The 17,623-nt window shown below is 40.7% G+C and overlaps 1 protein-coding gene across 12 annotated transcripts in view; it reads left to right on the top strand.

Annotated features, from left to right (window-relative positions):
* LOC132827004 (M-phase phosphoprotein 9) overlaps positions 1-16,975 on the top strand; it is a 107,959-nt gene extending 90,984 nt beyond the window's left edge. For 11 of the 12 annotated variants that reach the window (XM_060843334.1, XM_060843335.1, XM_060843333.1 and 8 more), the window contains 2 exons: positions 15,039-15,107; positions 16,448-16,975. In XM_060843334.1, coding sequence (XP_060699317.1) covers positions 15,039-15,107; positions 16,448-16,549 — 171 coding nt within the window. In that variant the 3' untranslated portion in view covers positions 16,550-16,975. Of the gene's footprint in view, positions 1-8,570; positions 8,612-15,038; positions 15,108-16,447 lie in introns of those variants that run through there. The other variant, XM_060843343.1, reaches the window with a different exon arrangement.
* The last annotated feature ends 648 nt before the right edge of the window (positions 16,976-17,623 follow it).

Consider the following 17,623-nt stretch of genomic DNA (forward strand, 5'->3'; position numbering starts at 1 on the left):
CATCTTCTCTGTTCTTACTGAAACATCTGAATCCCAGAACCTGCAACAGCCATTCCTGTCCCTGCTTTATCCATGTGTCCGTAATGGCCACAACATCGAAGTCCCAGGTACCAACCCACACTGCCAGTTCACCCACTTTATTTCAGATGCTCCTCTCGTTGAAGTACACACACTTCAATCCAAGTTCTCGCTTCCCAGTGTCAAATACTTGATTTTGGAACTCCCTACTCTCATCCTCTTCTGTACCTGTCCTACAATTTTGGTTCCCGTCTCCCTGCTGTCTTAGTTTAAATCCACTTTAATAGCTGTAGCGAATTTCTCACCCAGGATATTGGTACCCCTCTGGTTTAGATGAAGACCATCCTGCTTGTAGAGGTCCCACCTAACCCAGAAAGGTCCAATTATCCAAAAACCCAAAACCCTCCCTCCTGCACCATCCATGTAGCCACGTGTTTAACTCCTTTCTCTCCCTATTCCTCACCTCACTAGCATATGGCATGGGCAGCAAACCAGAGAAAACAACTCGGTTTGTCCTAGCTCTGAGCTTCCATCCTAGCTCCCTGAATTTCTGCCTTGAATCCCCATCTCTCTTCCTACCTATGTCATTGGTGCCTATGTGGACCACGACTTGGGGCTGCTCTCCCTCCTCCCGAAGGATCCCAAAAACACGATCGGAGCCATCACGGACCCTGGCACCTGGGAGGCAACACACCAACCATGAGTCTCTCTCGTCCACACAGAACCTCCTATCTGTCCCCCTAACGGGACCCCGATGATTACTGCTCTGCTCCTCTTCCCCCTTCCCTTCTGAGCAGCAGGTGCCCTACTGTTTTCACGCAAATATTAACTGTTCTACTTACTCTTCCCAGAAGTCCTTTGCTCCCTCCTCCCTCGCTGGCCTGAAGATAAGAAGTTTAATGTACTTACTGGCCTTCCCGACAATCCCTTCGCACCCACGTCACCCCCTCCCGGTTCCCGCCTCTCGCTACTCCAAAACATGAAGCACGTACTTGCATGGTTTGAGATTCTGCTTTTTTTCCTCAAACGAATAGTCTTAAAAGGGATTTTAAATTGAGCCTTGTCTTATCGAGTTAGCTATTCCAGATAGTAACTTGATGAGATGAGAATCCAATTGCAACCAAGGGAATTCAAAAGAGTTTGAAACAATTGTCTATGCTTGGCAATATCTTTGATCTGGATAGGTGTTTGAAGAGTAGCTCTTTTAAAAGCCACCATGCTGTACCATAATGGTTGGAAATGAGCAGTCGAGTGTGTAGTAACTGGTAGAAATGCTAGTAGAAAAGATAGTTAAGTCAGTCCTCTAAGAGAACTTTTTCTTAAACATTGCATGTTTCGGTATGCAAACAAATATAACGTTTTATACTAAGCTTTTTTAAAAACTTTGTTATTATTCTGTATAGAGTCAAAGAGATGTACAGCATGGAAATAGACCCTTTGGTCCAATTTGTCCATACTGACCAGATATCCTACACTAATCTAGTCCTGTTTGCCAGCATTTGGCCCATATCCCTCTAACCCTTCCTATTCATGTACCCATCCAGCTGCCTTTTAAATGTTGTAATTTATACCAGCTTCCACCATTTCCTGTGGCAGCTCATTCCATACATGTTCACCCTCTGCATGAAAACATTGCTCCTTAGTTCCCTTTTAAACTTTTCCCATTTCATATTAAACATACATCCTCTAGTTTTGGACTCTCCTACCCTGGAGAAAGACCTTGCCTATTCACCCTATCCATTCCCTTCATGAGTTTATAAACCTCTATATGGTCACGCCTCAGCCTCTGATGCTTCAGAGAAAATAGTCACCGTCTAGTCATCCTCTCCCAATAGCTGAAACCCTCCAATCCTGGCAATATCCTTGTAAATCTTTTCTGAACTCTTTCATGTTTCACAACATCCTCCCGATAGCAGGGAGACCAGAATTGAATGGTTCGGCCACTTTTGAAATAGTGCAATGTGTTTTATTGACCAGAATAAAGTAATTTATGAGCTGAGTAAGATGAGGTCTTAATTAGTGTTAACTTATTTTGTCTTCAGAAATTAATGAAATGTGCAATTTAGGTGACATTCCAAAAGTGTTATTGTTTTATTTCTCAGCTTTGCTTTTGAAACTAGCTGTGGGTTCGAAAAATAATGCATATGAACTAAAATAGAATGGATCATTGAAAGGGGAATAATGCAAACTACTTAATCGTGGGAAGGTGAGGGAGCAAGTGCTACATAAGCAAATATGTGAAATTAATCAAGATCAGAGAAGAATCATGAAGTTTGAACTGCTCTCAAATAAACTGGCAATGAGAGGCAGTTATAAGGTGAAGGGAATTACTTTTAAAAGGTATGAAGCACATCTAAACTCCTGCAGGACTCCTACATACAAAATAATATGAAAAAAATTGGAAATATACTGATGTTATTAAATTTTTAAAAGTTCATCTGGAGTGTGGGCATCGCTGGCTAACCAGCATTGATTGCTCATCTCCAGTTGTCCTTGAGATGGCGGTTGTGAGCTGCCTTCTTGAATTACTGTAGTCCTCCTGCTGTGGGTTGAACCACAATGCCATTTGGGAAGGAAGTTTGCAAACAGTGAAGTTGCTATCAACTGATTTGAATGTAGGCTAGCAGCATCGGCAGGCAAGTGGCAGATAAAATTTAGTAGTGAGGTGCGTTTGGTGGAAGAAATCGGAAGATGCAACGTGGAGTTACTGGCACAAATCTAGAGTGTTCAAAATCAGAGAGACATCTGAGGATTTATGTGCACAAATCTTTGAAGATAGCAGGACATGCTGAAACAGTACTTAGTCAAGTATCAATCTTGTACTCTAAACATTGGTATTGAATATAAAAGCAAAGAAGTTGACTGAGCCTGTATAACACTCTGGGCACGACTGGAGTATTGCTTCCAGTCTGGTTAGCACAAGTTGCAACAGAATGCAAGGGTGCAGAGGAGACTTACGAGAATGATTTCCGGAATGAGGGATTTTAGCTACAAGGTTAGATTTGAAAAGCTGGGGTTATTCTTCTTGAAGCAAAGGAGTTAAGGGGAGATCTCTGAGCAGTGTGTTATATGAGGGTGGGCTTAGATAAAGGAAACAAAGAAAGACGGTTCCTGCTAGTTGATGATATAAAGACCAAGGATCACAAGTTTAGGTTTTGGCAAAGATATGAGGAGTGAAGGTGCATCAAAATGATCTGGAACTCTGCATTTGAGGGTGATAGATTAGATTAGACTTACAGTGTGGAAACAGGCCCTTCGGCCCAACAAGTACACACCGACCCGCCGAAGCGCAACCCACCCATACCCCTACATTTACCCCTTACCTAACACATACGGGCAATTTAGCTTGGCCAATTCACCTGACCCTCACATCTTTGTGACTGTGGGAGGAAACCGGAGCACCCGGAGGAAACCCACGCAGACACGGGGAGAACGTGCAAACTCCACACAGTCAGTCGCCTGAATCGGGAATTGAACCCGGGTCTACAGACGCTGTGAGGCAGCAGTGCTAACCACTGTGCCACCGTGCCGCCCATGCTGTGGTGATGAAGAATTACTTAAAGGAAATATACAGCATTGGTGGAAATTAGGGTAGTGAGGTGTATGTAACTGAGTGGATTGCTGTGTAAAGGGCCAGTCTGGATTCCGTGGAGTTGAACGACTACCTTCTGATCTGTAATGACTCTTACTCAATGACAAGAAAGGGAGCACAGCTGATGTAGAACATAGTACAGCACAGTACAGGCCCTTTGGCTCTTGATGTTGTGCCGACCTTTTATCCTACTCTAAGATCAAAATAACCTACATACCTTACATTTTACTATCACCCATGTGCTTATCCAAGAGTTGTTTAAATGTATCTGACTACTAACACTGCTGGGGGTAAAAAGTGAGGTCTGCAGATGCTGGAGATCAGAGCTGAAAATGTGTTGCTGGTTAAAGCGCAGCAGGTCAGGCAGCATCCAAGGAAGAGGAAATTCGACGTTTCGGGCACAAGCCTGATGAAGGTCTTGTGCCCGAAACGTCGAATTTCCTGTTCCTTGGATGCTGCCTGACCTGCTGCGCTTTAACCAGCAACACATTTTTAGCTACTAACATTGCTGGCAGTGCATTCCATGCACCCACCACTCAGAACCTACCTCTGACATCTCCACAAAACCTTCCTCCAATCACCTTAAAATTATGACCCCTTGTGAAAGGCATTTCTGCCCTGGGGAAGAGTCTCTGGCGTCCACTCTATCTTTGCCTCTCATCATCTTGTACACCTCTGTCATGTCACCTCTCATCCTTCTTCACTCCAATGAGAAAAGCCCGAGCTCCCTCAAACTTTCTTCATAAGGTATGGCCTCCAGTCCAGGCAGCATCCTGGTAAATCTCCTCTACACCCCCTCTAAAGCTTCCACATCCTTCCTATAATAAGGCGACCAGAACTGAACACAATATTTCAAGTGTGGTCTAACCAGGACTTGAAAGAGCTGCAGCATAAGCTCGCAGTTCTTAAACTCAATCCCACTGCTAATAAAAGTCAACACAGCGTATGAATTCTTAACAACCCTATCAAGTTGGGTGGCAAGATAGAAGGTTGGCACAACATCAAGGACCCAGGGGCCTGCATTGTGCTGTACTGTTCTATGTTCTATGTTCTAACATTGAGGCATCTATGGGCATGGACCCCAAAATCCCTCTGTTCTTTCACACGGCCAAGAATCCTGCCTTTAACCTTGTAATCCGCATTCAAATTTGACATACAAAATGAATCACTTCATACTTTTCCAGATCTAAGTCCATCTGCCACTTCTCAGCCCATCTCTGCATTCTGCCAATGTCCTATTGCAACCTACAGTAGTCCTCCACACTATCCACAACTCCACCAACCTTCATGTCACTGGCAAACTTACTAATCCACCCAGTCATTCATAAAAATCACAGAGGAGAGATCTATGCAGAATACCACTGGTCACCGAGCTCCAGACTGAATACTTTACATCTACTACCACCCTCAGTCTTCTGTGGGCCAGCCAATTCTGTATTCTCTGTATCCCATGCTTCCTTACTTTCTGAATGAGCCTACCATGGAGAACCTTATCAAACACCTTGCTGAAACCCATCCACTGCTCTACTTTCATCACTGTGTTTTGTTACATCCTCAAAGAATTCAATGAGGCTTGTGAGGCATACCCTGCCTCTCACAAAGCCATGCTGACGGTCTCTAATCAAGCTATGGCGCTGTCTTTCAGAATCCTCTCCAATAATTTGCCCACCACCAACGTAAGACTGATTGATTGATCTGTAATTCCCATGATTAACATTTGCCACCCTCCAATCATCTGGTACTATTCCAGTGTACAGTGAGGATGCAGAGATCATTGCCATAGGCGAAACAATCTCTTCCCTCGCTTCCTGTAGAAATATTGGGGCTATTCTGTCTGCCCCAGGGGTCTTAACTATCCTCATGTTTTTCAAAGTTTCCAGCACATCCTCCTTAACATCAACTTGTTTGAGCCTATCAGCCTGTTTCACGCTGAACTCATGGATGACAAGGTCCTTCTCACTAATGAACACTGAAGCAAAGTATTCATTGAGGACCTCCCTACCTTTTCTGACTCCAGGCACAAGTTCCCTCCACTATTCCTGATCGACCCTACCCTCACTCTGGCCATCTTCATGTTCGTCACATCGATATAGAATGACTTGGCATTTTCCTTAATCCTACCCGCCAAGGCTTTTTCATGTCTCCTTCTAGTTCTCCTAAGTCCATTGTTCAGTTCCTTCCTAGTAACTTCTAGGGGGCTACTTTGTAACCTGCTAGACCCTATCTGATCATTGCTTCCTTCTTCATCTTGACTAGATGTTCCACATCTCTTGTCATCCAAGGTTTCTTCACCCTACCATCCCTTCCTTACTTCAGTACGCCAAACATATCCAGCAGTTGCAGCAAGAGCTCCCTTAACAACTTTCATATTTCTGTCGTGCATTTTCCTGAGAATATCTGCTCCCAATTTATGCTCCACTGTTCCTTCCTATAAGCATTGTAATCTCCCCTCCCCCATTTAAATACTTTCTCATACTGCCTGCTTCTGTCCCTCTCTGACGATAGTAAGGGTCAGGGAGTTGTGATCATTATCACCGAAATACTCTCCCACTGAGTGATCTGACACCTGAACTGGTTCGTTGCCAAGCACTAAATCCAATATGGTCTCCCCTCTAGGCGGCTTATCTACATATTGAGTCAGGACTCCTTCCTGGACACACCTGACACAATCTGCTCCATCCAAACTATTTACACTAAGGAGGCTGCAGTAATCATTTTCTACTACTACTATTTGCAGTAGGAATTATCCAGTAATGGAAAATTAAACAGAGAAAAAGGAATAGGCCATTAACTCTTTGAACCTTTTTAATCATTCATTGACAGAAATGTTAGGAAGGAGGTCCCCTAAACAATAGAAAGCAAAAAAACTTCAAAGCTAATTATTAAGGAATATAAAAAGAAATAGGAAAGCAGTTAAAGAATTAAAATAAACTGAAGATATAATCGCATGGTTTTGAAATGGAAAGATTATGTTTTAGTATCCTTAATAAATTCTTTGAAGGGGTAGCAGGTAAGAGTCATACTTTGGATGTGATGTATTAGAATATTCTAAAGATCTTTGATAAGGTACTGTATGGTAGACTAATACGTGAATTCTGGGTGAGTAGGCAAACAGATGGCAAGCTGGCTACAAATCAGAAAACAAAGTAGAAATTAAAAGGAGTTATTTAGATTGATGTTACTTCGATAAAAGTGGTGTTCCACAGCATTTCTACTGGGCGCCCGGTTATTTACAACTTTCTTATAAATGCTTTGGGTGCAGGGATCTGAATTTGAAATTTATGGATGACACTAAATTAAGTTTGTAGCTAGTCCAGAGGAATGATGACAAAATGACCAGGCAGACATAAACTTGCAGAATATTCTGGATATAGGTTTACTCGCTGAGCTGGAAGGTTCATTTTCAGACTTTTCATCACTGTACAAGGTAACATGTTCAGTAAGCCTCCGGACGAAGCACTGCTGGTGTTTCCTGCTTTCTATTTATATGTTTGGGTTTCCTTGGGTGGTTAATGTCATTTCCTATGGTGATGTCATTTCCTGTTCTTTTTCTTAGTGTGTGGTAAATGGGTTCCAAGTCAATGTGTTTGTTGATAGAGTTTAATTTGCAATGCCATGCTTCTAGGAATTCTCGTGCATGTCTCTTTTTGGCTTGTCCTAGGATGGATGTGTTGTCCCAGTCGAAGTGGTGTCCTTTCTTATTTGAATGTAAGGATATTAAGTAGAGAGGGCCATGTCGCTTTGTCGCTTGTTCATGTGGTAGCTAGTTTACTGCCTGTTTGTCCAGTGTAGTGTTTGTTACAGTCTTTGCGAGGTGTTTTGTAAATGACAATTATTTTGCTATATCTTCACCAATACAATGTATTCAAAAAGAATGGGTACCTAATGAACACAGTCCACAGCAACAAAACCAAACGCGTCCAGAAACCCTAGCCACTCTCCGCTACATCAAAGACATCTCGGAAATGACTGCCAATCTACTCTGACCCCTTGGCATCATGGTAGCCCACAAACCCACCAACACACTAAAACAGCAGCTAATGAACTTGAAAGGCCCTATACAGGCAACAAGCAAAACTAATGTCATTTACAAAATACCGTGCAAGAACTGTGACAAACACTACATTGGACAAACATGCAAAAAACTAGCCACCTGAATACATAAACATCAACAAGCGATGAAATGACATGATCCTCTCTCACTAGTATCCTTCCATTCGGATAAGAAAAGACACCATTTTGACTGGAACAACACATCTATCCTAGGACAAGCCAAACACCCAGAGTCACACATGAGAATTCCTAGAAACGTGGCATTCCAACTGGAACTCTATCAACAAACACATTGACTTGGACCCCATTTACCTGAGAAAAAGAATAGGAAATGACATCGCCATAGGAAATGACATCACTAACCCAAGGAAACTCAAACATATAAATAGAAAGCAGAAACACTAACAGTGCTTCATTCGGAGGCTCACTGAAGATGTTACCTTGCATGGTGACAAAATGTCTGAAAATGAACCTTCTAGCTTCGCAAGCAAACCTGCGTCCAGAACCTCGACCTGAGCTAGACATCTTCTCAAAACTTGCTAACTTGTAGAATATAATCGGCAGATGATCTTCAATAGAGACAATTGAGAGTTGTGATACTTTGTTCGGAAAAACAAGAAAACCTCGTACTGCTTGGAAAATAAGTTGTCTTAATGCAGTAGAGAAATGGATTGATAGTACATTTGCACAGATCACTAAAAGTCGTGATGTAAGATAAAAGAGTTCTTTTTCATGAAAGCAAACAAAGAACTGGGGTCATTTTGAGGGGTAGACAATTGAAAAGTAGGAGGATTATGTTGAACATGTGTCAAACTTTAGTTAGACCATATTTGAAGTATTGCAAAACATTTTCTTCTGCTGTAGATCTCTGACTTTGTATATCTGAATTCTGTTCTCCATTTTATAGAGGCATTAGAGAATGTGCACTGAATGATACTGGAACTGACGTTTTATAGCTAATAGGAAAGATTGAATAAGAGAATCTTTTCTAGAGAAAAAAAGGCTGAGGTAACTTGATGTTTGTATTGAGTTTGTGAATGGGTTTGGTGGGGTAGGCATCGGGAAAAGATTCATAAATATAAGAGAGTCACTAACAAATCAAGTGGGGTCTTCATAAGGAAAATGTTTAACCAAATAGTGGTTAGAATATGGAATTCCCTAGTGTCATAAAGCACAGAAGAGGTCCTTTGGCCCACCAAGTCTGCAATGACTTAACAACACTAATCCCAGTTATCAGCAGTTGGCCCAAAGCCTTAAATGTTATGACTTTTCAAGTTCCGAGGAAAGGTCGCTCAACCCGAAATGTTAACGTTGATTTCTGTCCACAGGTACTGCCGGATGTGCTGAGCTTTTCCAGCAATTTCTATTTTTGTCTCTGATTTACAGCATCTGCAGTTCTTTTGGTTTTGTGACATTTCAAGTGTTCATCTGCATCCTTTATAAAGTTTGAGAGGTTTCCTACCTCAGCTACCCTCCTGGGCAGTGATATCCAGATTTCTGCCACCCTCTGGTTGGAAAACAATTTCTCAAATTCCTTGTATATCTCCCGCCTTTCACATTAAAATTGTGCGATCTTGTTATTGACTGTTCAACTAAGGGGAACAGCTGCTCCTAACAACACTATCCATGCCCTTCATAATCTTATATATCTCAATCGAGTCCCCTCTCAGCCTTATTTGCTCTAAAGAAAAAATGAGAGCCTTTCCAGACTTTCTTCATAGCTAAGAGTAAAAAATGAGGTCTGCAGATGCTGGAGATCACAGCTGCAAATGTGTTGCTGGTCAAAGCACAGCAGGCCAGGCAGCATCTCAGGAATAGAGAATTCGACGTTTCGAGCATAAGCCCTTCATCAGGATCCTGATGAAGGGCTTATGCTCGAAACGTCGAATTCTCTATTCCTGAGATGCTGCCTGGCCTGCTGTGCTTTGACCAGCAACACATTTGCAGCTTTCTTCATAGCTAAACTAGTGTGTCCCAGACAACATCCTGATGAGTTTCCTCCACAGTCCCTCTGGTGCAATCATGTCCTTGCTGTACTGTGATGAACAGAGCTGCATGCAGTATTCCAGCTGCGACCTAAACAAAGTTATGTCCAGCTCCTGCTCTTATAATCCACACTATGACTGATAAAGACAACTATTGAACTATCTTAGCTAGCCTAATAATCTCTCCTGCTGCCTCTTGGTGATATGGTCCAGCGTCATAAGATCCCCATGATACTTTGAGCTTCTCAGTGTCATTATAGTGTCTTACAGTATGGAAACAGAACCTTTGGTCCACTCAGTCCAAGCCAAACATAATCCCAAGCAAAACTTGTCTACCTGCCTGCTTTTGGCTCATTTCCCTCCAAATCTTTACTATTCATGTATCCATCCAAATGTCTTTTAAATGTTGTAATTATAATTGTATCTGCATGCACCACTTCCTCAGGAGGTTAATTCCCCACTCGAACCCCCCTGTGTAAAATAATTTGCCTCCTAAATCTTTTTAAAATATCTCTCCTCTCACCTTAAAAATGCGACCCTTAGTCTTGAAATTCCCCATCTTAGGGAAAAGACAACTACTATCAACTCTGTCTATTCTTCCCATTGTTTTATAAACTTCTATCAGGTCACCTCTCAACCTCCTACGCTCCAGTGAAAATATTCCTAGCCTTACTTTATAACTCAAACCTTCCATACCCTGCAATATCCTTGTAAATCTCTTCTGAAGCCTTTCCAGATTGATAATGTCCTTCCTATAACTGGGCGACCAGAACTGGATATAGTATTCCAGAAGAGGCCTCACTAATGTCCTGTACAACCTCAACATAATTTTCCAACTCCTACATTTAAAGGCTGAGCAATGAAGGCAAAAAGTGCCGGGTACTTTATTTAAAGTGCATCACCTCATTTTTCAGGCTGATTGGTGGAATTTAATCCTATGTGACCAATCTGTCAAATATTTCCTGTATCTGAACATCTTCTTCCTTACTGTTAACAATGCAGCCAATCTTTGTGTCATCTGCAAATGTCATCTGTGTTGTTCATATATATATCACGACTAATAAGGGACTTAGTGGTGATTCTTGTGGAATGGTTAAGTCAAATAGCATAGATACACTTAAGGGGAAACCTATGAAGGAGAAAGGACTAGAAATATATGAAGATGACACAAAGATTGACTGCATTGTTAACAGTAAGGAAGGAGATGTTCAGATACGAAGATTGGTGGAGTTGTGGACAGTGAGGAGGGCTGTTGTCGGCTGCAAAGGGACTTGGATATGATGCAGAGCTGGGCTGAGGAGTGGCAGATGGAGTTCAACCCTGCCAAGTGTGAGATTGTCCATTTTGGAAGAACAAATAAGAATGCGGAATACAGGGTTAACGGTAGAGTTCTTAGTCAGGTGGAGGAACAGAGGGATCTTGGGGTCTATGTACATAGATCTTTGAAAGTTGCCACTCAGGTGGATAGAGCTTGTAAGAAGGCCTATGGTGTATTAGCGTTCATTAGCAGAGGGATTGAATTCAAGAGTCGTGAAGTGATGTTGCAGCTGTACAGGACTTTGGTTAGGCCACATTTGGAGTACTGTGTGCAGTTCTGGTCGCCTCACTTTAGGAAAGATGTGGAAGCTTTGGAGAGGGTGCAGAGAAGATTTACCAGGATGTTGCCTGGAATGGAGAATAGGTCGTACGAGGATAGGTTGAGAGTTCTCGGCCTTTTCTCGTTGGAACGGCGAAGGATGAGGGGTGACTTGATAGAGGTTTATAAGGTGATCAGAGGAATAGATAGAGTAGACAGTCAGAAACTTTTTCCCCGGGTACAACAAAGTATTACAACGGGACATAAATTTAAGGTGAAGGGTGGAAGGTATAGGGGAGATGTCAGGGGTGGGTTCTTTACCCAGAGAGTGGTGGGGGCATGGAATGCGCTGCCCGTGGCAGTGGTAGAGTCAGAATCATTGACGACCTTTAAGCGGCAATTGGATAGGTACATGGATGGGTGCTTAATCTAGGATAGATGTTCGGCACAACATCGTGGGCCCAAGGGCCTGTTCTGTGCTGTATTGTTCTATGTTCTATATTCTATGTTCTAAATGTGTATCTGCATAGGGATAGACTAAGAACATAAAAGGTGGAGGAGTATGCCATTTGGCCCCACAAAGTTGTTCCACCAGTCACTAAAATCATGGCTGTCTGATCTGTCCTTAACATCTTCCCTGTTTGTGCCCTTTAGTAACTCTGACTTCCATGTCAAAAATTTATCTTGATCTTGAGTATTTTCCAAGATGCAGCCTCCACTGCTTGCCGAGAAAGAATTCAAAATGGAAATCCCCTTTTTTTAAACTGGACCCCAAGTTCCAGATTTACCCTCCATATCTGACCTTTGATAAAATGTTTTCTCACCACAAATGCTTCCAGACCTGTTGAGTTTCTTCAAAAATTTCTTTTTTGTTTGTTTCTCATTTACCCTTTTGTGCTACCTTAGAATCTTTATATATTTCAGTAAAATCACTTCTCTTTTTTATAACTTAAGTAACTATAGGCTCAACCGGTTTAACTTTTTCTCATAAAACTATCTCTTCATTCTGCACTCAGTGTAATGAATCTGTCCCAAACGATCTCTGATGCACTTTTCTCAAGCAGTACCCCAGATGCATTGATTACTCCATTTTTGCTCATTCCATTTGAACTATTTTCACCGCTTTTACAGCTGCTTGGTCTTCTCACAATTTGTTTTCCTTCCTATTCTTGTGTCATCAGCAAATTTACTTGCATTTGGCCCCTTCATCCAAATCAGTGATGAAGATTAGGTAGGCCCCAGCATTGATATCTGTGACAGTTCACTAAACTGTAAATGATTCATCTATTCTGACCCGGTTTCCTCTTAGTTAGCAAATGTTTTGTCTATGCTATATCAATGCTTTATTGTCCTAAATACCGTAAGCTCTTACCTTGTGTAATAACCTGTTATGTTACACTTAATTAAAGCCCTCTGGAAATCCAAACATGTCTAATCTGGAAGTTCCCCTTTATCCATCCTGTTGCATCCTCAAAGAACTATAATAAATATATCAAACATTGTTTTCCTTTCACTAAGCCATGTTGACACTGCCTAATTATGATTTTCCAGTACCCTGCTACTACCTTTTTAATAATCGCATTTCCCATGAGAGACATATGGCTACCTGGCTTCTGATTCCCTGCACTCTGTCATAGTGCTCTCTTACATTTGTGGGTTTCCAATTTGCAGGAACTTTTCCACAATCTAGGAAATTTTGGAACATTGCTACCAATCCCATCTACGATCTCTGTAGCCACTTCCAAGATCTCCAAATGCAGGCTGCAATGTCAGGGAGGCTTGTCAGCCTTCAGTCCCATTGGTATTCTTATGTAGGTTTGCAATGGCCAAGAGCTTCAAGCGAGATTACTTTGTCAGTAATAACTTTGGAAGATGATATAAGTTGTAATTCACATTGCAGAAGGTTAAGAGGAGTCTTTTATAGAGAATAAACACTGATGAGTCTGAATGGCCTATGCTGCAAGTCGGGCAATAATACTAGCAATTACAGAGCTACAGGTGTCAAAGTGCTTCAGGGAGCAACAGACTCTACTGAACTCTGTTCGTTATCTGTGGGACATGCCCAACTTCCTTCAGACTCTGGTTATTGGTAGGATCACGATAGTTCTCAAAGCAGTGGATAGAATATATGTGGATGAAATGAATACTGGTACAAAGTTCAGGAAAACAATTACCACAAAATCACACAAATCTGTTGCCCTTTCACAGAACAGAGGGTTTAAAAAAAAATTCTAAGGTAGCCATTGCTTTTGAAATTGCTTTCTAAAAATTATGTCATCCTGAATTGGTTGTTTATATGAATACTATGACTAAAAGAGCAGGTCAGAGACTCTGAAATCTGCTGTCAGTAATTTACCTCCTGTCTACTCAAAGCCTGGACACTAATGATGGAACATGTTCCACCTTACTGAAAGTTATGCCATCTTTGACAACATTCAAGAAGCTCGATACCACTCAGGGCAAAGCAGCCCATTTTACTGGCATCTTGAACATTCCCTCCCTGCAGCACAGATATACATTGACAGCAATGCCTGACATCCCACAAGGAATAACTGAAAACAAAAATAGTAGTTTCAGTTGGTATTTAGATAAATGGCTAGTATGAAGTGATTGCCATAAGCAGTCTGTGCAAAGAAACGAGCCCATGCCAACCGGGTATCCTAAACTTAACTAGTCCTGTTTGCCTGTGTTTGGTCCATATCACTCTAAACCCTTCCTATTTACACACCCATCCAAATATCTTTTAAGTAATGTAATTGAATCCACCTGTACCACTCGCTCTGGCAGCACATTCCGTAAGTGCACCACCCTCTGTGTGATGTTGCCCCTTCATCCTTTTATATCTTTTAAATCTTTACCCTCCTACCCTAGAAAAAAGACCTTGGCTATTTCTTTATCTATGCCCTTGTGATTTTATAAACCTCTAGTAGGTCACCTCTCAGCCTCCAGGAGAAAAACACCCCACTCTCTCCAGCCTCTCCTTATAACTTAAACCCTCCAGTCCCAGCAATGCCCTTGTAAATTTTTTATGCCTCCTTTCTAGGTTGACAACATCGTCCCTACGGTAGGGCTACCAGAATTGTATGCATTACTCCAAAAGTGGCCTCACCAATGTCTTGTGTGGCCGCAGCACGATAGCCCAACTCCTGTATTCACTGTTATATCAATGAAAGCAAGCATGCCAAATATCATCTTCACCTACCTGTCTACTTGTGACACCACTTTCAAGGAACCATAAATCTCCACCCCAAGTCCCTCTGTTCAACAACACTCCTGAGGGCCCTACCATTAACTGTACAAGTCCTGCCCTGGTTTGCATTTATGTAAACTAAACTCCATCTGCTACATCTCAGCTCATTGGCCCATTTATCAATATCTCTGTAATCTTAGATAACCTTCTTCACTATCCACTATACCACAATTTTTTTGTGTCATCCACAAATTTATTCTTCATACCTCCTATATTCTCATCAAAGTAGTTGATCTAAATGACAAATGACAGTGGAGCCAGAAATGAGCCTTGCAGCGCACCACTGGTCACATGCCTACAGTAGTTTTGAAGTACAAAACAATGATGGTTGGGAATTAGAATTAGTTAAGCAGGTCAGACTATAGCATTTATAGTGTAAAATGTGAAACTGGATGCATTTGAAATGCATATGTTCAAGGAAGTTCACTGCTTCGCTTATAACAAAATAAACAAAGTGTCACAGCACAACTTAGTATAGATAGGCAATTGCAGCTCTTTCCTTTGCTAAGTTTTCTTTAAACGTGTTACCATTGCTGAATTTAGTATCTTAATTTTACACTCCAGATTGAAGCTGCGTTAAGTCGCATACCTGGTTCAACAGGTAGAATGACTCTGCAAGCAAGGCTTGAAAAGGTATGATGTAATTTGGTTGTAGCCTGTGTTTTATTGTAATGGAATTGACTTAATTTTTGCCAGTGTAGGGAGACAAGCAAAAATGCATGAAGTGGTGACTATATGAAACAATGTAAAATAAAAAGCAATAAAATATAAATTTACGTACTAGTTTTCAATGGTCTTGCAACTAAAATTAGGTTGCCTAATCAGTGATATCTTTGAAAGATCACAGGAACCGAGATAAGTTATTACAATGAGAATCTAAATAAAACTGAAGAGAATTGGAGGAGCACTATTTGGACTTTAACAGGAATTATTTATTTGGAACCAGAAAGTCATTGGTCAATCCTAAGCTTGTTAAAAGTAAACCTTTTAAAGCAAATAGTGAAATTGAATTCTATACATCTAGTAACTTGTAGTTTGTTAGGAGAAAATTTTCCAGACGGTCCACAAAAAGCGCATTTTTTCACCAATGAAGCCACAATCTGATAGCTTTGGACCACGGCTTCTGGCCTTCTAGTTGGTTTCTAGTGCCTGCAGAAATGATTTAGTGAGCTCTTTGTAAATGACTCATCAGTTACTTCATCTAGGGATAGGTAATTAAAATGGCCTTGCCAATATTAGCCACGTCCTGAAAACAGTGGGATTAGTGGTTGATTTTGACTGGCCTTGAGTCAGTGGACTGAAGGATCTTGTTCTGTGCCGCAGATCTCTTTGGCTCTGTGACTAATGAATAATTAAATCAAAAACAAGTATGTGAAACAACAGCAGGAATGACTACTGTGCTGGTTCAATAAAAGCAGAAGGATATTTATAGCAGGCAAATCAACATTGCAGTTTACTAAAAATTGGAAATTAGAGGAAATATGGAAGGAGGCAGGAGCAGCTGGTGAAGTTGGGATCTCTACAAGACCCAGAACATACCAAGACCAACTGAACTGAGGCAGCTATCACTTGAGGGGAATTTGTATGTCAACAAATAATCAGATATATATGTAATAGCTGTAAAATACTTTTGGATCAAACATTTTAAAAAGCCTGTGACAATTTTTCAACTTTCTTTCCATTTTCTAACTACCTAAATGATCTTTGTGGAAGATGCAGATAGGTAATGTCTGTAGTTTGAATTTCAGGGAAAACATGCAGTGAACTGTGTATAAAATAAACCCATTTTCTCAGAAATGTAATTTGGTTGAAACAATTTGAAAAGCCTAAACCTGTCTGATCTCAATTACCTGTCCTAGTGGAATTGGGAGAACAGATCGTCCTCTTATCACAAATGACATCTTGCACATTTATATAAATGAATGTACATAAGTTTGCATTATGTACTGCTATAATTTGAACTGTTTTCACAGGAAGCTTTGGAAGATCGTTTAGAAAAAATCAATCGGGATCTAGGATCAATCCGTATGACATTGAAGCGGTTTCATATTTTACGAACTTCTGCAAATTTGTAAGCTGTTTCCTGCTCTTATTTGACCAAATCATTACTTGCACTAAAACTACATGTATATGCACATTTCTCATTGATAAAAGATGGGTTTATTTTGGAATATTGAAACTGAATGATGGCCTTAATATGTGTGTCTATATATTAGAGGTCACACTGTAAGTGTAACAAAATATTCTGTGCCTTTTTTTACAAATGTAGTCATAACGTACTAGTTTTGTGAATTAAAAATTAGAACTAAATCCCTACAAGATTATATTTTAGTATTGTTTAGAGACTGCACAATATCTGTACTTTTGTATTGGATGTAGATCATATCGAGTGGTTACTGCTTGTAAAACCTCCACAGGGATGTAAAATGTAACCAAATATTTTGAAGACTTGGGAGTTTTGTTTCTCAGAATTTTTTAACATTTTATATTCAATGTTGCATTTTCTTGAACTAATTTTTCAAAAAAATATGAAAGTAAAGTTAAATAAACTTATAGGTTAAACCTTGTTGCAATGAAGTGTCTTAATTCAAAGAGGATATCTTTAAAGAAAAAGCTACATATCTATCTACTTTTTGGTTCCTGCAGCAAGTTTCGTAGAATCTGTGAAAGTGATGCCAATATCTTTAACAGTGTTAACATCACTCAATCTCCAAGTTTCTTTCTGATTACTAAAGCAGGTTAGGCTTTCTTTTGTTTGGCCAACAAGGTTTGAGTATATAATATCATAAAATGAAATTTGGGCAACTTATTAAAAATTGAATGCCGATGCTAGAATGACTGCTTTTCGTGCTGCAAGAACCGCACACGTGAATCACAGCAACATTCTCGTCTACTTGATAGTGATGATGGATTAAGCAACCAATGAGGAAGTGATTCTCCACATAGTTTTCCTTACATTCACTTACTGTCTCCAGTTAGTAGTTTTTAAAAATTCATTCATGGGATGTGGATGTCACTACCAGGCCAGTTTTTATTGCCAATCCCTAATTGCCCAGAGGGCATTTGAAAGTCAACCACATTGCTGTGGGTCTTGAGTCATATGTAGGCCAGACCAGGTAAGGCAGATTTCTTTCCCCAAAGGATACTAG

The sequence above is a fragment of the Hemiscyllium ocellatum genome, chromosome 24, assembly GCF_020745735.1.
Source record: "Hemiscyllium ocellatum isolate sHemOce1 chromosome 24, sHemOce1.pat.X.cur, whole genome shotgun sequence".
Lineage (NCBI taxonomy): Eukaryota > Metazoa > Chordata > Chondrichthyes > Orectolobiformes > Hemiscylliidae > Hemiscyllium > Hemiscyllium ocellatum.